A 20,422-nucleotide genomic window follows, 5' to 3' on the forward strand; every position below is an offset into this window, starting at 1 on the left:
TTATAAGATTATTCTCTTTTCCTTCCCTTCTCCCCCACCTTTTTGATAAGGAAGGCTGTTTAGTCCATTTTCATAGGTTTTGTTCATATGATGCCTTAAAGTGGGCAACTATAATTCTGTCTACATTATTATGATTTTGTTGGATGTCTCTTTATAGGAAAACTATGACGAAAGGAAAAAGTTTTTCATGATGCCAGAGTACTATTTTCCTATCATGTGGGATTCTTTATTATGTTCTCTCTCATTCTCTAACCGTGTGAATGATATTGTTCTCCGCACTATATTATTAATGTCGCATGCAAATTTTCCTCACCATAGCATCATGGGGAGCTCTCTATGATAAATTGGTAATGATGGTAATGACAATGATGAGAATGGTATAAAATATTTAAATTTCAATATAAGCTAAGACTCTAATATATTTTAGACTATTAAGATGGTGTATAGATGAATGCTGAGATATATAGCCATAGATAGGAGGATATGAGTATATGACATTACAAGAAAAGATACATAATTAAACTTATACTTGAAATTTGATACGTGACCAATCCAAATCATTCGTTAAACATCCAATAGATAAAATTGCCACATCATTCTTCGACGTGACACAGATAAATGAATCAATCAAGAAGGAATCAAATTTTATTCATTTTACACTTGGAAACATATGTTGGAAAAGGGAAATTATGTAACCCTTGGAGAACAAATCATACAATCCCTGCGGGATCTTCATGCTTTGGAAACACATGCTCAAAATATCCTATGTTTAGGACTTGTATGTTTGTGTAAGAACAAAAGATAATGACCCTAAAATTCCGGCTTTTGAAGATCCATATCTTCTTTATCTCCTAAAGCATGAAATGAGATGAAAGAAAGGTACCTTCTCTTTCTAAGTGCTCACTTTGGTTCAATTTAAAGAAGTCTCTACTCCACAAACCATTTTTATAAGACATTTGAGACCGACCCATGATTGTACACGTAGCATGCTTTAGGGCCATATCCTCACACTCATAACAACAGTAAGCCTTAGTAAAGAGGTGATGAAGAAATTTTGGTGGGCTTAGGCAGGTTGAACTAGGAGGTTATATGTCCAGCCCAAACCTACAATTAGGGTATCAAACCAAGGCCCGCCCGAATACGACTGAAAGCGAACCGGTTATTTATTAAATGGTTGAATTAATCAATTGTTCTCGGTCCAACCAAATAAATAAACCGATTAAATGACCCAATTAAAAAACCTGATGGATGCCCGACCGATTAAGGACTGGTGTTGATCTTCACTTTGAGAAACGATTACATCATGAGTTTGTTTCAATCCTGGTCCACAAAGGTGCAAGACTGATTAGGGCCCGATCAAAACCGACCAGTTTGACAGTCTTTAGCTGCAATATTAGTAAAGGGCAGCTAAAGACTTCTCTGGACTAAATAGATAACTTTGATCTTAAATTCCTTTTAATGTGATATATGTTAATTGGGCATGTGGGGCTGCTTTTAATAGCTGTTAACTTTGTTTGGATGGGCTTAGGACTGAACTGTTGCTATCGCATTCGACAAGCCCAATCCATTTCATTCTTTGCAGTTGGGCTAAACGTGCACGATAATAGCCCGTTTATGAATTATGACGTAACAGAAGATAGCGGGAATGCTAAGTATAGTCACTTTCAAATTATTTTGAAAACTTTCTTATATCTTAAATTTAAAGAACTTTTGTAAATAAGATAAAATCCAATTGAAAGAAAATGTAAAATTATAAATACATCTATAGAGGTATCATTTGGAAACTCCTTTTCTTATTTATAACATCTTGGTGCTAGTTTGCTACTATTGTCTATAAATTTAGGGAGAAAGAATCCTGTTAGTCTAGTGTAGGAAACACCAGTGTGGGGGGCCAATGGGAGGACGAATGGGAGCATCTTCAATGAGCGAGGCAAGGGGTAGCATGGTCTTTTTGTTTCCACCTTTGTCTAGAAGTAAGTAACACCAGACTAACAAGGTTCTTTCTCTAATAAATTTATGTCATGATCATGCATGTTTTTTGAGTGCAGATGTAGAATCACACTGATACCCTAATTAGGGGAAAAAATGTCTATATGTCATACTAAAAGGGTAAAAAAGTAAAGTTACAAGTTATTAGACACCTTGAGGAGCGACAATAAGAAAACCTTATTTGTTTCATTGTTTACACTAGAGCCATCCTATTGCATTTGTTTGTTATGCTGAAGAAGAAAAAGAAAAAGAAAGCTAGGGTTTTTGAAGAAAGCTAAACAGAATAATAAACCCAAGAGGATGCCACCAAGTCTTCGTCAAACCAGAAGAGGTTGTATGAGGTGATTCTATCTCCTTCCCTACATGGATGTGTCCCCTCCTTTATTGCATGTTGTATGCTACATTTGCAACAGATGGTGTGCCAACTCTATCTTGTGGATTTTTCTTTTTTTTTGGAAGAGGGCCTTCCAACGATGCCATCGTGGGAAGAAAAATGCACGCTACACTAATTAATGGTCTTTTATCATCCATGTTGACTCCTTATTTTCAAAATAGATGAAAAAAAAAAAAGTCGAGCCCTCACTTTTTGTGAGAGCAAGGAAAAGAATCCGTACATTGTTCTTGTGCGGATCTTTTCCCCTTTTCTACTTCCAGTCTGTGCCCTAGAAAGAAATTAAATGATCTCTTTATCCCCTAGCTGCAAAAATGGTCTCATCGCCTTTTATTGATGCTCTCTTATATCCCTTACTTAGAGAACTCTCTCTCCTTAATATATGTGAAGGGAGAGGGATCGACACACTGCCAATGTATATTGACATGTTACACGCCACTCCATGGATACAAATGAATGAATACATAATAATTTATATAGAAAAAATACCCACATGATCAAAAAGGAGAAACTGTAAACACAGAGATGCTTCTGACAATATACATCGCTTTGCCATATGTGAAACCATCTGATTTTTTTATACCTCATAAATGAGGAAGTACGATCTCCTTCTCTTACCCCTCCCCATTTAGGTAGGCGAGTTGAACCCTGTAATCCTTATCCTCTGAAGTCCAAACTATAGTAGGGTAAGGCAGGTAAATATATGTCTATTCTGGGTTGGGCCTAACATTATCCGACCAAAATCGGGTTTTCTGGGGTTGGGCGTGGTTAGGTTCGGCTTGAGTCGTCATTTTCAAGAGCTACCATGGGCTGCACACGGCTAGGGTTGGCGATAAGGGAGGCCCAACATTCTCCTTTTACATGTTGGGCCTATGCACCCAGCCCTTCACTTCCAAAAGGTGTTGCTACATTAACACATCCGGAAACTCCATTCAACTCTCACATCAACATCCAAAAACCATGAAACCAAATTCTCCTTTCTCTTTCAGAGTTTCATCTTCTTCTTCCTCCTCCTCTCCATTTTCGCTCACTAAAAGCCACCTTGTTTCTCTCTGCAACTCTCCCTCTCAACTCATATGTAAAGCAAATAAGTGAGAGGCATGGAAAAATATGGTGAAACATTTCAATATATCAGAAGATATTTGATTGAATTAGGTTATGAAATTTGATGCTTAATCTATAGATACCATCTTTAGGTATCCAACTACCATAATTATCATATCATTCATTCATGTGACTCCTCCCCTCTCCCCAAATTTTCTTTGATTCTTGGTACTCATGCTTTGGTGCAAGTGTGTCAATTTAGAACCATAACCAAAACCAACTGTTTAAAATTGAACCCAACTGAATTGAGGTGAAAAAATTCGATTCACTTTTGATTCTAGAAAGCAAAATTTCTTTCAATTTCAATTTATTTCAATTTTGGTTTTAGGGTAAGATATTGTTATTTTGAACCGAATCATATAAAGTTTAATCTGTAGAAATCGAACTCATATTGAACCTAAACCATATTATACCTTAAAAGGCTAACACGTTGAGTTCTAAGATTTCAGTTCTCTTCTTCTTCATTAGTCTTCAATTCATTTTCTCTTATGCTGTTTAGCATTTCTGCTCGCTTCCTATTTCATGTCTTGCTTCTTCAAGGCTAATACAAGAAATTCTAAGGTCTCGTATGAACTGAATAAGTGAATCAAACAAAACCAAATTATTGAAACCGTATGCAAACCAAATAAAATCGATTTATGAATTGAAAAAGCAAATCAATTCACTTTGGTTGTGGTTTGAAATTATAAAAAATAGGGGAAAAGAATGCTCCCCAATCCCCGCAGCCTTTGCACCCATACATAGAGTGTGGCGAAATGATGCTACCACCCATGTACAATACAAAAAAACAACTCATGGTGATGTCCATGTATGTCCCCTCATTGGTCCTTATGCTGGTGCAGGAACCACATTACCAGAGAGCGTTCTTTTCCAATGAAAGTTATTTGATTTTGATATCAATTTGAACATATTATAACCTCAACCCAAATCGAACTGAACCAATTGATCAAAGTTGTGTTCACATTTCGTGTTAAAACTGGAAGTCGTTTCGTCAATTCTCGTTTCTAGATTTTTTTTTTTTTTTTTTTGAATTTTTTATTAAAAAAAGAAAAAGAAAAAAAAGAAACATGCTATAAATGCACCAAATTCTTTATTCCATTTTTTTGTTTCCTAAAATGAAAAAACTCTAGAAACATTTTTTTGAAATGTTACCAAACAAAACCTAAATTTAATGGATGGGAAACAGGATTCTGATATGATCCTTCCCTCCGCGCCCTCGCCTACGCCCCACCCTTAATAAGGCTCCTCTCCCAATTCGCTTTTGAATTTTGAATATTTTTAATTCTGCGCATGGACAAGGGCTTGAACTGTGAAAAAGTAAAAGAGAAAATTAAGAAAGATGACAACGGACAAAAACAACTGGAGGCAATTACGATAATAAAGAAAAGGGGAACTTACATGATTACTCACTTTTGGGTTTCTCTTTACAAAATTATTCACCAAAAGTTTCAGATAACAAAAATACCCAAAATTAGGTTTTTCCTTTACAAAATTACCCACTTAAAGTTTAAGTTAACAAAAATATCCAAAATTGAGTTTGAGTTTACAAAACTACCCATTCAAAGTTTTATTAATAAAAAAAATACATGATTATATGTGGATGATGAAGACTCACTATTTTGGGTAATTTTGTAAAACCAAACTTGATTTTAGGTATTTTTGTTAACTGAAATTTTGGGTATTTTTGTTAATCAAAACTTTTGATGAATAATTTTGTAAAGAAAAACCCAAAAATGAGTAATAATGTAATTTTCCCTAATGAAAATGGAAAGACACGGATGGAACGAAAAGAATGACGATATCTGTTCAATCTTGTCGGTTGGATATTCGGATAATGATGTAATGGAAGGTGAACGTTGGATCTACCGGAAGCCCTAAGATTAAAATCCTCGTTTTATTTAGTTTAATCTCTCTCTCTCTCTCTCTCTCTCTCTCTCTCTCTCTCTTCCCCTCTTTGGAGGGAAAACCTTCATCGACGCCTTCTTACAGTTCCGTTTTCATCCAATAAAGCTTATAGAAAGACTACCGTTTCTTTTGGTCCGAAGACTTCAGATCTGCTACATTACTCATTATCCATTCATTCTTCTGGTGGAACGATCGGAGCTACGGCTACTGTAGTTCGTCCTTTACATTTCTGTTTTTTGTTTTTCAGAACAATTTTCTGTTTCAGGTATGGATTCATGAAGCTTCTGTTAGTTTTTTAATCATTCTTCTACTTGCAATCAGCTGGCTTCTTTTTGTTGTTTGATTTATTTGGGTTTTAGTTGTTACAGTACTACTGTAAGTTACTGAATTGTCATTATTTATCATTTTGGAAGTTGGAGTGGTCTGTGTCATTATTTCTATGTTGAATGATTGCGGTTTATGTTACCTTAAATGGTAGATAGCGTGTTCGAGATTTTGCTTTGCAGTAGATGCACTGTGGAAATACGTGGTACTTTTAAGTAATTAGGGTTTTGGTCTATTACTTTACCAAAATGTAGCTGAATTTTTCGTTGAAGGAGATCAGATGGGAGTAATTGGATTAGTACATTTCTTTCAGTCTATGCATTCGAGTGATGGTAACGGGCTAGTAAAGTTATGGATTCTGAGCATTGAATCGTTTGAGCTAAGTAACACGACCATGCGATGAATTTCACTTTTGATATATTTTGATTCATTTAATTTATTTGCTTAACTTTTACTTACTCTTCACTTCTATGAATTGCACTAGTTTTTATATTATCCAGGTGGGGGGGGGGGGGTTGGCGATGATAGCTAATCTTCACCCTTTCATCTTCAAGGGATCATTCCCTGACATGGACGTCCTTTCTTCTAAATTTTCCCACGTGGAAGGTTTTGCTCATTTTAATAGTACCCAAGTTAGTTCTAGTTTCTGGTCCCATGATTTTATATCCTCTGAAGTAGGGGTGCCAACCGGTTGGGCCATGCCGGTTTCGGTTGGGCCTAATCAGGCTTGACCATTGAAACCCTTGCATTGTGAATGCCCGTTTACTTAAACGGGCCTAGGTTTGGGGGGCATGGTACGGTTTGTAAAACGGCCGGTCGGTGTCGGGCTTTAATCGGGCTTCCTTAAACGGACTGTGGACCTACTTAAGTCTAAACGGGATCTAAACGTGCCTACCCTCTACCTTTTTCCAGTCCTCATTGGTTGGACATACTTAATAATAATAAACTAAGGTGATGATTCTTTAATGAGGCTACAATCGACCACATTCGATATCTAGATACATCTGACCTATCTAATTAGCAATTAATACTCAACTTATTAACAGGTCCATCAGATGCAGCAAAACTTGGAGTCATTCCCACTACGAGGTAGTATGTAATTCAAACATGTCATCTAGATAGAAACGTCTATCGCATGACTGACAAAAATTTTCCAATAGCCATCCCTTTCTTTTCCTTGGCTAGTCCAACTCCCATCCTTGTACTTCAAGAAAAGCACATTGTCTAAAGGGAACACTATAAAATGGAAGATGGGAAAAACTCATAATGCAATCAATACAACTGAAGAGGAGCAAGACTGAATCATACTTAAAAATTTGTAGTACATAATCAAGTTTCCTCTCACCTCTCACCTCTCACCTAGTCTCATCTATCAATAGCAAAAAAAGAGCAAGTTGAGTGTTTTAAGCCACAAAGTTGATGACCCACAAAAGCATAAAATACACGAAACACAATCAATTAAAGAAAACCCCTGTGAAGCAATCACAAAACAGAAACACAAGAGCTCCACATTCAATTGCAAAGTGACAGACCCAATTCTCCTTGATCCTCTTCTATCATCCTTTCAATCTTTATTCAAGAAATCAAATTCCAACCACACATGAACCCAAATCTCAATCAATTAGAGCAATTCAAAAAATGATTACCAAGTATATTGGAGGAGTGCGAGAAGACAGGGCCAAGGATCCTCAAATCCCTCGCAGGAATGGATGCACACTTGATGATGGCCCTCTTGTCACATTCAAGCAGTGCAGTCTCACCACATCGATCGAAACGCAGCCAGAGCTGTGAGCCACCAATATTCTTCTTGCCCTTTGCAGGTAAGACAGCGACGGAGTTGTTGTTGTTGTTGTTGTTGGTGGTGGTGGTTATTGTGGTGTTATGAGCGTCGATGGAGGAGCTACTGTTTTTGTTGAAGAAGACGATGCGTCGATGAGAGCTTGAGGATCTGCCGACCTGAGGTTGAGGAAGAGTGGAAGAAAGGCTCGAGGTTGAAGAAGAGGGCAGCGGCGGCACACGAGAGGGAAAATGTGAGTCTAGCCATTTGGGTATTCCTAGGGTTTTTTCACATAGGGATTTTACTCTTTAGTCCTGTATAGTCTTTAATATTATTTTGTATTAGTAGTGATAAAATAGGTATTTAGGAAGTTTTAAAGGGGGTCGGGTTGGTTGGGCTAAATGGCTCGATACAAGCGGGGTTCTTAAGCGATTCGGGTTGGTCGGGCGCTTGACTGGCTAGTAGCCTGCACCGTAAATGCCCGTTTAACAAACGTGTCGGGCCTAATGTTTAATAAACGTGTGGGGCCTAACGTTTATTAAACGGGCCGGTTCAGGTCCGGCCTTAAATGAGTCGTGCTCGGTCGGGCCTACCGGTGCTGGCTGAGGATTGACACCCCTACTCTGAAGGTACTAATAGAAAAAAAGAAAAGAAACCTGTAACTATAGGTAATCCCAGGGGTTTGGAACACCAATACATTTTATATGTTGCCACATTTAGTTTCTGCTTTCGCTCAACTACAGAATTCTTGCAACAACCTTTTCTTTTCGCTGTGTGTACGTGTGCATTCTGACGTCTTTTATGCATAATTTTATATAGTATCAGTTTTGGCTTTGCGCACAATTCTAGCTTTGCATACATTTTCTTGTGGCATTCGATGGGTTTTTTCTTTGATTTCAAATATGCAAAGATAGTATATGATGTGGCATTTCCTGTATATTGTCAGATTTACATGGTCATGATTGTGTCTTTGATTCTGTTTAGGCAATCGGAAAGAATACTTGTTGTCTTTTTCTAATCTAATGAGAATATCAGTTGATTGATTTGGATGCTGAGGTCGTCTACTTTGAAGTCTTGTCATATGGGGTTGTATTATGTAGGCAGGTGATTGAGAATGGAGCAGCGTGCTGGTCTTCAATTGGACTTTTGAGAGCAAGCATAACTTATCATCTGGGTAGAAATATCTCCTTGACTTAACAATGCAAACTAAGAAGAAATTACCAACAAGAAATGCTGCTCGAGAAAATGTCAGTCCAAGAATGTCTAGGTCACAGAAGAAAGCAGCCGAGAACATGCAACTCGTGGAAAGCAAAGTCACGGAGCTTATTACATCTTCTGCTAGAAAGCTGAGATCTGGTATGTCATCACCTTTCTCTTGGTCTTTCGATTGTTGTGAGTGAAATTTAACAATCTGATATAGATCCTGCTCAAGTTTTGAATCCAATAGAAAAGCATCCAAACATACTCCACATTCCTGGTAATTGGGCTCAGAATTTGTTTACTTCTTTCTCTGTAATTTCTTTTTATGCCTATCTGATGTATTTTATGGATGTTTACTAGTTCTTAGAAAATTTTATTATTTTATGGAGATTAGGTTGGGCTTTTTATTGATCCTCTAATACTTGCTTTGATGAGTTAAACAATGCTAATATCTATTCCATTTTACATAGAGATTAAGGTCTTCTTCCAATAATTTTCGAATATTAACCTTTCTATTTCTTGCTGTCTTTTGTTTTCCAGGTTTTATTAGTAGGGTCTAAAATGATGCGACTCTTTTGTAGATTGTTTTTATTTCTGTTTTTTGGGGGATGGGGTGGGAATTTGTACTGTTGTTTTTGTTTTAAAAGTTTGCAGGATCTTTGATCTTCTTCATTACCATGTTACAAAAATTAGTCGCTCTTTTAATTGCTTCATGGGGACACCTCATTCACTGTTTTGCAAATGGAACTTATATTCCATCCTTTTGGTGTATCTTTCAATAGGTGGTCTGCCAAAGAAAAGTAGAGAGCCAGTAGCGGCTAAAAATTTGAATCCTAGTCATAAATTGACACATGATGGAGATCACAGTAGATGCTTGGGTTATGATACAGCCACTGGTGCTTCGGTTGACCATAAGGTTGAAGATCATGGGACTTCATTGCTCGTCAGTTAGTGTTTATAAATTGTTTTATTGTCCTGAAATTGACCTTTGTAATATGCCTAGTGTTTGCACATGGCTGTTCATTTTATAATGCTCATGTATCAAAAATATTTGATAAATGATATTTTGTTGGTAAATAAAAAGACTATGACATACGCAAATTAATGAGAGTTGTTGGTATATAATTATACCATTATTTATGACTTCATAATGCTGATTGCTTTGGGGAAAAACTAACAACTTCACAGAGTAGAGTATTGGTTTGTGTTCATCTGGTTGGTGTGCTCATTAAGATAGAGCTGCCATTAGGGGAAAGGAAGATTATATAAGGTTTTAGTAAAATATTTCCTAAACTCTGTAGTACTTGTGTCTGAAAGGATAACATATACTGGTCTTGAGCTGTTAACATGGACTAGGTGTCTATGAAGGTCAAAGTGTTGCACATTTAATGTCAGTGTCCAATTGTCCTCATTTTGGTTTGCATTTGGTATAACAAATTGTGGACAAGTCTACAGGATAAGTAGGGTGATGGTTTGAACCGTATTATTAAAGCCACCTGGATATTTTATTGGGAAGGCTTTAGTAATTTAATGTGCATTTCAGTTAAATTTCACAAAAGCTCTGTGCACTCTATCCAGTTTTACCCAGGTGGCCCTAAACCAATTATGTTAACTGCCTGACTGGTAAATTTGGCTTCAAATCATGTGCTTTGCTAGTGCTTGACGCAGCAGAGGATTAGGTTGCATCTTATACAGTTCAACAACCTAGGTTGGCATACACTCATCTCTTCCATGTATTTGGTTGGGTTTAAGCATATATGGTTTTGTTTGCTAACGAGCTTGATCTAACAGTGTGTTGGTCGAGTTTATGGTTTTGTCCAGCAGTCTGGCTGTATCCCTTCCCGATGTTCGTATCTACATCTGTTCTAAGTGATCTTTAAAATTATTATTTATGGAGTTTCAACTTGTCCAAGTGATGATCAAAGTTCCAAGAGGTCTTTTATTTTTTTCTTAACAGAGGCCTTCATATGTTAGCCAGTCTAATCTGTTATTTGATCCATCGCAACCCTAAAATTCATGTATTTTGATTGCAGAATTAAATTTAAAATGAATAAACTAAACATAACTCTTATGCCCTTGATATTACCTTCTGTAGTGAATAGGCATGTCCTTGCCTGCAACACTGGACATCATCAAGTGTGAGTTTTGAATGCAAATAGACGTGTAGGAAATTCATTTTTGTTACAAATTACACCTGGGTAGCACTTTTGTCCTTTCTGTATCATTACCAAACTCCTAGAATATTACCAGTGCAGGTTATACAAAATTTGAAAACTTTGTGTATATTCATGCTGGAAAACGTTTCTGGTGATTATTACCTGGGGCTTTTTTTTTTTTTTAGAGGGTGGGTGGGGGTTTAATTTTTTTTTTTTTTTTTTATAAATCCTGTAGGGATCTCATGAAGAAACTGGCAAACACAAATTGGATACCATATTTTCGCCAGCCTTTCATGTTCCAAAAGAAGTGGGGATCATTGTGAATGGAGGTAGTTGTTGCTGTATTAACAAGTAGATTATCTGGCGGTGTGTTTCTTTCTAGGAGTGACTCTCTCTCTCTCCATCCACATTTTTCAATTTTTTTCTGAAATTTATATTTATCGAATGACATTGAATCTGTCAAAAAGTGTTTATACATCTCAATTGAATATGGTTTCAGTGAGCTTCATTAAGTTTTTCGGAAGTGAAGACCAGAAAGCCCATCAGAACTCTGGAACTGTGGAACCAGTTGATACATTCAGCGGTTTTGTTTCTCTACAGACTTCTATTTCAACTGGAAAAGATGAAGAGGCAAATTATAGCCAGAACACTGGAACAAAAGCTGCTACAATATGTCCTGTTGAGATGGATGTGGATTCAAGTATTTCCTCTCAGCACTTAGATATGGAGAACAGTAACCATGAGATGCCTTCCTCAGAGTCTAATGGGGTGTACCAGTGTAATAAGGATTTAGTTGTGGCCAGTTTATCATCTGAGGTTTCAGCGATATACCTAGCCATGCAGCAGTCAAAGTTGGAGTGTGTTAATGAGCTCAGCCAAGATTCAATTTCAACTGACATCTGTGTGGAGACTGATGATGTTGAAGAAATTGATGATTTTGATCCATTCTTATTTATGAAGAATTTACCAAACTTGTCTTCGGTGGTTCCCACCTTTCGGCCCATGCTACTCCCAAAACAAACTCGGAGTTGTCCCCGTACCACCCTTGTTTTAGACTTGGATGGTGAGAATTTTTTAATGTTTGATTACATCCTTTGCCTTCTATGATTAAGTTACACGTTGGGCATTCAATATGACTTCAATTATTATTATCAATAATATTAAAATTTAACTCTCTTTTTACATGGGAAAAAGTGTTCCAATTTCTCACCATAATTATTGCATGTTTCTGTTTGGAAGGATTGATCTATTTACTGAGACTGTTTTCTTTGGATTTGCAGAAACTTTAGTGCACTCCACCCTTGAGCGCTGCGATGATGCAAATTTTACGTTTCTGGTAAATTTTAACCTTAAGGAGCATACAGTCTATGTTCGATGTCGTCCCCATCTCAAGGACTTTTTGGAGAGGGTTTCCAGACTTTTTGAGATCATCATCTTCACAGCTAGCCAAAGCATCTATGCAGAGCAGCTTTTGAATGTATTGGATCCCAAAAGGAAAATATTTCGCCACCGTGTTTATCGTGAGTCCTGTGTTTTTGTAGATGGTAATTACCTCAAAGATCTGTCTGTTCTGGGCCGAGATTTGGCACGTGTAATGATAATCGATAACACTCCTCAGGTATTATACTGTTCCCTTGAGGTTTTCAATACAATGGTTAAATTGGAATGACTTTATGACTCACAATTCTACTTCATCTCAGCTACCGAATTGAGTTGTCAAACATGTTCACTTCATCTCAACTACTGAATTGAGTTGTCACTGGTTCTTTTGGTGTTCTTATGAAATAACATACCAGTTGGAATGCTGGGTTCCTATCATTATGGAACTTTTTCTAATACTTGTATTTGTGTTCATGTATGTTGCCTTCTATCATCAGTGCAATTGTTTGTTCATGTTTGTTGCCTTCTATCATTGGTGCGATCATTTGTTCATTGTGTTTGTTGTAAACATGAATCTTGTTTGATGTCAGGCTTTTGGATTTCAAGTGGACAATGGGATCCCAATTGAGAGTTGGTTTGATGATCGTTCGGACCAAGAATTGCTTTCGTTACTTCCATTCCTTGAGAGCTTAGTTGGAGTTGAAGATATTCGGCCATTGATAGCAAAGAAGTTCAACCTCCGGGAGAAGATAGCTGCAGCTGTTTATCCGTCTTTGAACTCAAAATATTGACCCTTTTGCAAGATGAGCCTATGCCTGTTCCATAGTTTGTATTAGTGTGTAATACCCGTCCCTTGTGCTCCCCATGTGTAATGTACATCATCCTTCATTGTCATTATCTGAATGCAAAGACAATATTTCTTTTTGTTCTTTTAGCGCAATCTATTGAGACCCATAAGCCACTGGGTGGGAGGGGTGAGGTTCCTCGCAATAGAGGCGGTAACTTAGATTCAACACTCCGGAGTGCCATGAGGTGTGCGCTCGTGTGCCACTGATCAAGCAGCGCTCTTTTCCCCTTAATTTTAAATCTTTGAATAGTTAACATGGATTTGATCGAAATAGTTGAAAGGTGAATGGAAAAAAAATTATATATGATGAATGAAGCAGCTGATAGGGAGTCTTCTTTCCCGACAACGACTCCTTCCTGGACGGATCGACCTGCTGCTTGCATTCTCTTTCAGTTAACTGAAGCGTGGGAGGGCCAATCCCAGGCTTCAGCTTTTGTCAGTGCTTGCCCATTCCCTTTTGTGGGAAGGGTTGTCACTTAGCATGAAGGATTTGGCTCATGCTCAACAAGGCATCCAACCATTTACCTCCCATCCATACATATACTGAAACGACTTGGACACACATTCCAACTCTTGGAGGACACATGACTTTCACGATTGGGGGATTTAATATGTGAATACATGGTATTAATCTATTGGCACAATTTCCTCATAATGTTTGGTACACATGACATAATCAACATTTTCGCTTCTTTCAAGGGTTTCGCCATAACAATAGGGAGAAAGAATGCTATATGTCTCTATGCCCAGACACAATAGGTGCAAAAAAGTCCACACTATTCCATACTGAAGATGTTCTCACGCGCCCTCATAGTGGTTTGTACATGCACCAGTGAGGTAGCAGTCTATTGCTCATAAGGGCCATAACAATATAATGGCACATGTTCTTTTCCGTTGTCCAGGAGTCCAAGCCTGGCTAGCCCAATAACTTCTGCTTTGGTTCGGCCTACTCCTGCACAGCCTTAGCCTGGCCATCTTACTTCGCTACTCAGAGCTCCTGAAACGGTTGGATCTAGTCGACCAAACTTGAACCAAACAGCCGGACCGGAGGTGGTGTTGAAAAGTTGAAGGAAGCGCGCCGATAACGGTTTTCTTAACCATGATCATGGTTTACTTAACCATGGTCAGTTGTGTGGCTATAAAAACCTGGAGTCCTCCCGTTCCCGCCATCCTTGTCCGATTTAAAACAATTTCAGACTGATTGTTTTGAGTTGCAGCTCTCCATTCCCCGACTCTCCATTGCTCAGTTTTGCCAGTCAGGGGAATAGAAAGATGGTTAGTAGTGAAGGTTTCTGTATTCATCTTTAGATTAATCAATCCTTTCGTTCTTCGATCAGTCTCACATTTCAGAGATTTTCTTCGATTCTCTTTCTCTCAGGTTGTAGCGCAGAAAGTGCAGGAAGCAGAGATAACAGAGCAGGATTCCCTGCTTCTGGTAATATGCTATCCGAATTGTATTCTCATTTACTTTTATCTTCTCCAGATTATTCAGATTGAAACATTATACGAGTTCAAACATATCAGATCGTATTCTAAACTGTGTATCTAATCCTTTATTTAAAAAATGTGGAACAATTACAATTGATTCATTCGTTTCTGAGTTTGAAGATTGAACAGATACGATTTCCAGCCTTATACATAACCGAAATTTTATCAGATCTGAACTTCAATTCTTTCGCATCGATTTTTGTCTTTTTAAGCTTGCATATTCAAATTTTCTGTTGATGCGTAGTTGATTAACCCCTATCCATTGGAGTTTCTGATAGAAATGGAGGAAGAGTTGATCCACTCAGTGTTTCAACTTTCAACATTAACAGATCTGGAACTTGTAGCTCTCTGTTAATCTAAGTTTCAGCATTAAATAGTTGTTTCTGATTTCTCATGTGATTTTTGTGCGGATAAAAGAGAATTTAGTAATTCGTTGTTCCTTTCCTCTTTAGTTTTTTTTTCTTTATACTGTTTAAACTATACGAGTTCGTCCGTTTTTCTTAAATTATTTCTTTCTGCTTGTTGGATCTCATGTTCTCCAATGGTTTCATGAAAAGACGAGGAACTTACTGCGCATCGCTATATTCAACATTAGTTACATCAGAGGCCTATTTCCGGAGAAATATTTCAATGATAAGTCGGTTCCCGCCCTTGGTAAGCTATATACTCATACACTAACTGAATTTCTTTAAAGTTCCTTCGAAAATTACAAATCTGTCAACTGAAGTTCCTAAAATTATGTGACCTACCAACAGAGATGAAGATCAAGAAGCTTATGCCCATGGATGCTGAATCACGAAGACTCATCGATTGGATGGAAAAAGGTACGTTGTATCTACCTCTCAATGCGACGTCACTTTATCATTGTGAAGATTTGATCCATTGATCGACCCGATCTCATTGTTTTCATCTTTCTTTTTTAGGCGTTTACGACGCATTGCAGAAAAAGTACCTGAGAACACTTCTATTCTGTGTCTGTGAGGCAATGGAAGGTCCGATGATCGAGGAATATGCATGTAGGTTGATTTTCTTCGTTCTGAATCCATAGTTATGATTATTGAGAAATTTTAGAACAGAGCGATCGAAATCTAGAATGAAAATTCTGAAGTTAACGGATCTTCCGCTGGAATCAGCCATCGGCAGTCGGGGTCTGGACCGTGTTAGCAGGGATTAGAAAAAAAGAACTTCTTAGTTTTTTGTGTTTTGTTAATTGTTCTCATTTGAATCATGAAGGGACATTGTGCTTTTGCAGTTTCATTCAGTTATTCAAATTCTGATTCCCAAGAGGTTTCAATGAACATCAATCGTACTGGAAGCAAAAAAGGAGCCACTTTTAAGTCCAACACTTCGGCTGATATTACTCCCAACCAGATGAGGTACATAAATCTACTCTATCCGTTCCTTAATCCTCTCAAGACCTCGAAGTATCTACCCTCTTTGTTCTATTTGCAGGAGTTCCGCCTGTATGATGGTCCGAACACTTGTTCAGTTGATGAGAACTCTAGATCGGATGCCAGAAGAGGTAAACACAAAAGGCAGTTAGAACTTAACAGTTCATTTAGAACTTCGATTAAATGCTGAAGTAAATAAACTGTTTGATTCGTATTTCAGCGCACCATTTTGATGAAACTCCTCTACTACGACGATGTGACGGTAATGTCCTCTTTTCGCACCTTCCTCTTCATGGACCAATCGCTTTTCTCTGTTTCTCTTACCAAGTAATAATAGTATCTTGAAATATCTTAACATCTTAAAAGATCTCACAGCCTGCGGACTATGAACCACCATTCTTCAGAGGCTGCACCGAGCAAGACGCCAATCAATCCTGGGCAAAAAACCCTCTAAAAATGGAGGTTGGCAATGTCAACAGCAAGCATTTCGTATTAGCTCTAAAGGTGAGTAATCGTGGGCCAAAAGGTTAATTAGTGGGAACTATACTGATTCTCACAGATTTTTTGTGTGAAGGTTAAAAGTGTCCTAGATCCTTGTGAAGACGAGAACGACATTCATGACGATGAGGAAGTGAGCTTGGGAGTGGACTCTGTACAACGAGAAGATTCCTCAACCTCAGATAGCGAGGCAAGTTGCCCGTGTACTCTTTTTCTCATTCGGTTATCCTTCGCGATATTTTATATGGAAATGACTCTTAGATCGATGCGCTTCACATTTCAGGTTGATCTTTCAGACGACGATCGATATATAGTTGCACCTGTTGGTAATTAATTACTATTATAGCTTTGTTATTTTCTGTCCTGCCTCTCGCCCTTTGTGCGTATTTTGATGTGTAGAGTCATCAAACTGGAAATAATAAGTCGTAATTGACAGATAAACAAAGAACATCAGAAGGAAATGGTATGGTTGATGACGGTAATTTCCAATTTAATCCTCAAACTTCTTTTTACAGTCTAAACCATAATTTTCATGAGACTCAAAGGCGAGTGCTTTTTCTTGAGTACTTAAGTCTAATATAAGCCACTGGAAACTTGTGTTTGCATTGACCATTTCTGTGCATGTTCAGACAATACACAGGATGCGGTCGAGGACGAGCAACAATTGTACCGGGTAAAGGATTGGATCATCTCTCGCCACATCGACTCTGTTGACCTCACTGATGTTCTCTCTAACTTCCCTGACATATCCTTGGTAAACGTAACCATACACTAATGGAATCACCACTTTATCATTTTGTTCGTGGTATTTTTAATATTTTGATGCCAGTTCTTGACAAGGGTAAACGGTTTGCAGGTTTTGACTGAAGGTAATTGGAGAATAGTTCCACAGTAATCTCCTGCTGGTTGTAGGAAAATAAGTCTAAACTTCCCTTGACTGCTTTTCAGAAATCATTGACAAACTCGTAAAAGAAGGTGTTCTATCAAGGGCCGGAAGGGACAATTTCACCATTAATAAGCTAAAGGTTTGTTAACTCAATTTCCAGGAATAGTTATATCAACGTTCTATCCTCATTCCTCTCCTCATATTTCATCACTTCATTAACAACACTGATTTCAGAATCTCGACTCTGAGTTTGCTGCCGTTAAAGAAGAAAAGGAGGCTCAAGAAATTCCACTTGGTGATGATGTTCCCAAGAGTAGCAAAGATGACTACATGTACATGAAGGTGAACTTTCAGTCTCCCGACTCTCCACTTTTCCCTGGCTCCCACCCCGGGGAACCCGTTTTAACTTCTCTAATTTTTCCCTTCCCACGCTTGTTTACTTTGAGGGTTCCAATTTGATTGCAGGCTTTGTATCATGCTCTGCCAATGGAATATGTTACAGTACCGAAGCTTCAGAGCAAGCTGGAAGGAGAAGCTAACCAAGCTACAGTGAAAAAGCTGATCGAAAAAATGGCGCAGGAGGGATTTGTTGAAGGCACAGGCAACCGAAGACTAGGTGAAATGCTCTGAAATTGCGCTGGTTTTGGAAATGTCCACAGAAACTGTTCTTTGCAGAAGGGCTAAAAGACGCTTTCGTCATTACGTGCTTTGTTGCAGGGAAGCGTGTCATCCACTCGGAGACGACCAATAGGAAGCTACAGGAGATCAAAAATGCGATAACCTTGGACAACAAAACCGTGGTAAATACTAAATTCTTTTTTGCCTCTCCCACCCTTGGGGCGTGATTCGGAACAAATTTTGCTATTGCGTGCCAAGCTAGTGGAATTTCAGGTGTAAGTTTGAAAATATCCATATTGCATATTGGATGAATTTTTTCATCTTTACCCTGAGATTCTATTCATCTGAATGCTACCAGTGGTTGCAGTCAGGCAGCAGCCAAGTTTCGTGTTTTGCTGGGTCCCTTTGTCAGAAATTTCTCAGTAATAAATTAACCTGTTTTTGATTAGGCAATGGTGATTATCGAGCATAGCAAATCGAACGGTAAGGAAATTCAAACAATAGATACAACAGCGACTGTTCTTAAATGGGTCATTTGGGGAGCTTTAAGATGAGTTCAATATCTTAATAAAAATGATTTTTTTTTCGTAGGGAGCAAACAAAGGGACATGTCCACCTGCGGCGGCCTCCGCTCCATCGGATCTGATCTTACACGCACACGAGGGAGGTCCGACACGCATCAGAATGGTTCGATTAGGGGTGACCAGGAAGCAGGAGAGCACGGGAACACTCCCATGAGCAAGGTTAGGTTCACACCTTTTATTACATAATTTAGTTGGGGGTACCCAATTCCGTGCATGGGCTCAACCGCCTGTGTTATGAGAAACTCTGAAAATGATTGTGCAGCCGGTGGCTTCGAGAGAAAGTGGCGTTCCGAGGAATGAGCACGATGGAGCGAACGGGAGGAACACTCACTGTGATGAAGGTGACGCCCCCATATGTAGTCGATCATCAACCCAAGAGAAGCGATCCAGGAAAGCGAGCACGGTGATTCTCGGCTCTTACCTGATCTCTTGATATTAATCATTTGCTATACACTACATATCAAAAATTCAGATGGTACTGTTTGTATTGGGTTTCACTTTCTCAAACTGTTCTGTTCTTATATCACTGTGGCAGGTTAAGGATCCTATTCTTCAGTATGTGAAGCGCCAGAGATCGCAAGCCGTGTGATAAGGGGATAAGTAACAGTGTCGTGGCTGAGAGATCGTGATTCGCTCCATCAATAAGCTCGCCAGGACCCCTTTTTGCTCTAATTTTTCACCTGTTCTCGCCCTTTTCAACTCTAATTGTAACAGCTTAAGTTTCCCCATTTTGAAGACCAGACACCGTAGGTATGAAGAGGAATTTGAACATGTTTGAAAGAGATTATCCAGGAGGGACTAGTTCTCCTTCCAGGGGCAGTTCATGGTGGTTGTAATTTTGTAGACAAGGAGATGTCAAGTCCACCGTTAAAAATTTTAGTCATTTGAAATAATTCAAGTGGCAAAGTAGAGTAACAAAAATTGAAAACTTCGTAGAGGGTGCAAGCAAAAACAGGAGAGCACAGGGGCATCACATACAAAGATGCATCACCCATGGTATACAAATGACACTAGATGCGAAACCAAGATATATAAACCTATCAAAATAATTACATTAATCATGTCTGTGTATAACTTGCTACCTTACAATTACGAGGGGACGAAGATGCATAACAAATATTCCAACCGTTTGACTGTCTATGGCATAAGATTCCCACTTTATTGATGTGAGAGTCCTAAGATATAAGATTCCCACTACGCCATCAGTACATTTAAGATTCCCACTATATTTCTGAAAGGGCTGCCCCTGAAAAGATCATATGTTGGGAGTTGGGATACGATATTATTTATTTATTTATTTATTTATTTTTGATACAAACTATAAAGTAGAATTTAAATTAATAACATTTTGGATTCGACTCCTCTATGGCGTGGTGTGTAGCGTACATCCAATAGTCATGAGTATCCAAGCATACATCCTAGCACATGGGCGGACATCCAAGAGCATATAAAACTTATAATTCTGGCTCACTCTGAAAGACATTAATTGCACATGACATGGGTGTCAATTGGTTCAATTTGTTGCAATATGTGCAAATCGATATTGAATCAAAACCCAATATTTTTCATGACGTCAAGTTGAAAATGACTCGATTTTATTTAGTTTTAATATTTGATTTCATTTAATTTGCTTATAATCTCAATAATTTAGTTAAAATATCTAGTCGACATGTGCATGCATTGCCTGCTTTCTATAAGATAACGGCATGCACCAATGGATTGTGGCCTTGTGGGACGTATAGGGGCAAGGAGTCATTTCCATATGGGGGGTTGGGGAGTGGAGTGGAGTGGAGTGGAGGGAGAAATAAGTCTGGCCACCCATGTGGAGTGTCTAGACTTTTTCCAAAATTAAAAGTATTTTGCATTTGGTTCGATTTATAGGTT

General features: G+C 38.3%; 2 protein-coding genes across 4 annotated transcripts; both read left to right on the top strand.

Moving 5' to 3' along the window:
* The first annotated feature begins 5,404 nt into the window (after positions 1-5,404).
* On the top strand, positions 5,405-13,160 carry LOC122078983 (CTD small phosphatase-like protein 2). 2 transcript variants are annotated; one of them, XM_042645192.1, is made up of 7 exons: positions 5,405-5,654; positions 8,591-8,846; positions 9,473-9,606; positions 11,082-11,175; positions 11,346-11,909; positions 12,127-12,464; positions 12,817-13,160. In XM_042645192.1, exons 2-7 carry the CDS (start codon positions 8,690-8,692, stop codon positions 13,015-13,017), a joined length of 1,488 nt encoding a protein of 495 aa, XP_042501126.1. In that variant the 5' UTR covers positions 5,405-5,654; positions 8,591-8,689; the 3' UTR covers positions 13,018-13,160. The 2 variants fall into 2 exon arrangements, with proteins under 2 accessions (XP_042501126.1, XP_042501127.1); XM_042645193.1 differs by lacking the exons at positions 9,473-9,606; positions 11,082-11,175 and having other exon boundaries at positions 5,406-5,654.
* A 1,100-nt stretch (positions 13,161-14,260) lies between these two features.
* On the top strand, positions 14,261-19,433 carry LOC122078982 (meiosis-specific protein ASY1). Of its 2 annotated transcripts, none has more exons than XM_042645190.1 (22): positions 14,261-14,348; positions 14,452-14,508; positions 15,119-15,215; positions 15,317-15,385; positions 15,485-15,577; positions 15,814-15,937; positions 16,014-16,083; positions 16,173-16,214; positions 16,328-16,456; positions 16,527-16,640; positions 16,734-16,776; positions 16,887-16,928; positions 17,080-17,204; positions 17,307-17,319; positions 17,399-17,475; positions 17,571-17,678; positions 17,802-17,952; positions 18,054-18,136; positions 18,404-18,437; positions 18,546-18,697; positions 18,801-18,941; positions 19,074-19,433. In XM_042645190.1, exons 1-22 carry the CDS (start codon positions 14,346-14,348, stop codon positions 19,125-19,127), a joined length of 1,821 nt encoding a protein of 606 aa, XP_042501124.1. In that variant the 5' UTR covers positions 14,261-14,345; the 3' UTR covers positions 19,128-19,433. The 2 variants fall into 2 exon arrangements, with proteins under 2 accessions (XP_042501124.1, XP_042501125.1); XM_042645191.1 differs by having other exon boundaries at positions 16,887-16,913.
* The last annotated feature ends 989 nt before the right edge of the window (positions 19,434-20,422 follow it).

The sequence above is a fragment of the Macadamia integrifolia genome, chromosome 5 (genome assembly GCF_013358625.1).
Source record: "Macadamia integrifolia cultivar HAES 741 chromosome 5, SCU_Mint_v3, whole genome shotgun sequence".
Taxonomy (NCBI): domain Eukaryota; kingdom Viridiplantae; phylum Streptophyta; class Magnoliopsida; order Proteales; family Proteaceae; genus Macadamia; species Macadamia integrifolia.

What these genes read in the sequence shown, in the direction of transcription:
- LOC122078982 (XM_042645190.1), top strand. An exon ending in ATATATAGTTGCACCTGTTG is followed by an intron (nt 16,777 to 16,886) that starts GTAATTAATTAC and finishes CGTAATTGACAG; the next exon opens with ATAAACAAAGAACATCAGAA. An exon ending in TCACCATTAATAAGCTAAAG is followed by an intron (nt 17,476 to 17,570) that starts GTTTGTTAACTC and finishes CACTGATTTCAG; the next exon opens with AATCTCGACTCTGAGTTTGC.
- LOC122078983 (XM_042645192.1), top strand. Translation starts at nt 8,690, where the DNA reads ATGCAAACTAAGAAGAAATTACCAACAAGAAATGCTGCTCGAGAAAAT. An exon ending in GTGCTTCGGTTGACCATAAG is followed by an intron (nt 9,607 to 11,081) that starts GTTGAAGATCAT and finishes TAAATCCTGTAG; the next exon opens with GGATCTCATGAAGAAACTGG. An exon ending in GGGGATCATTGTGAATGGAG is followed by an intron (nt 11,176 to 11,345) that starts GTAGTTGTTGCT and finishes ATATGGTTTCAG; the next exon opens with TGAGCTTCATTAAGTTTTTC.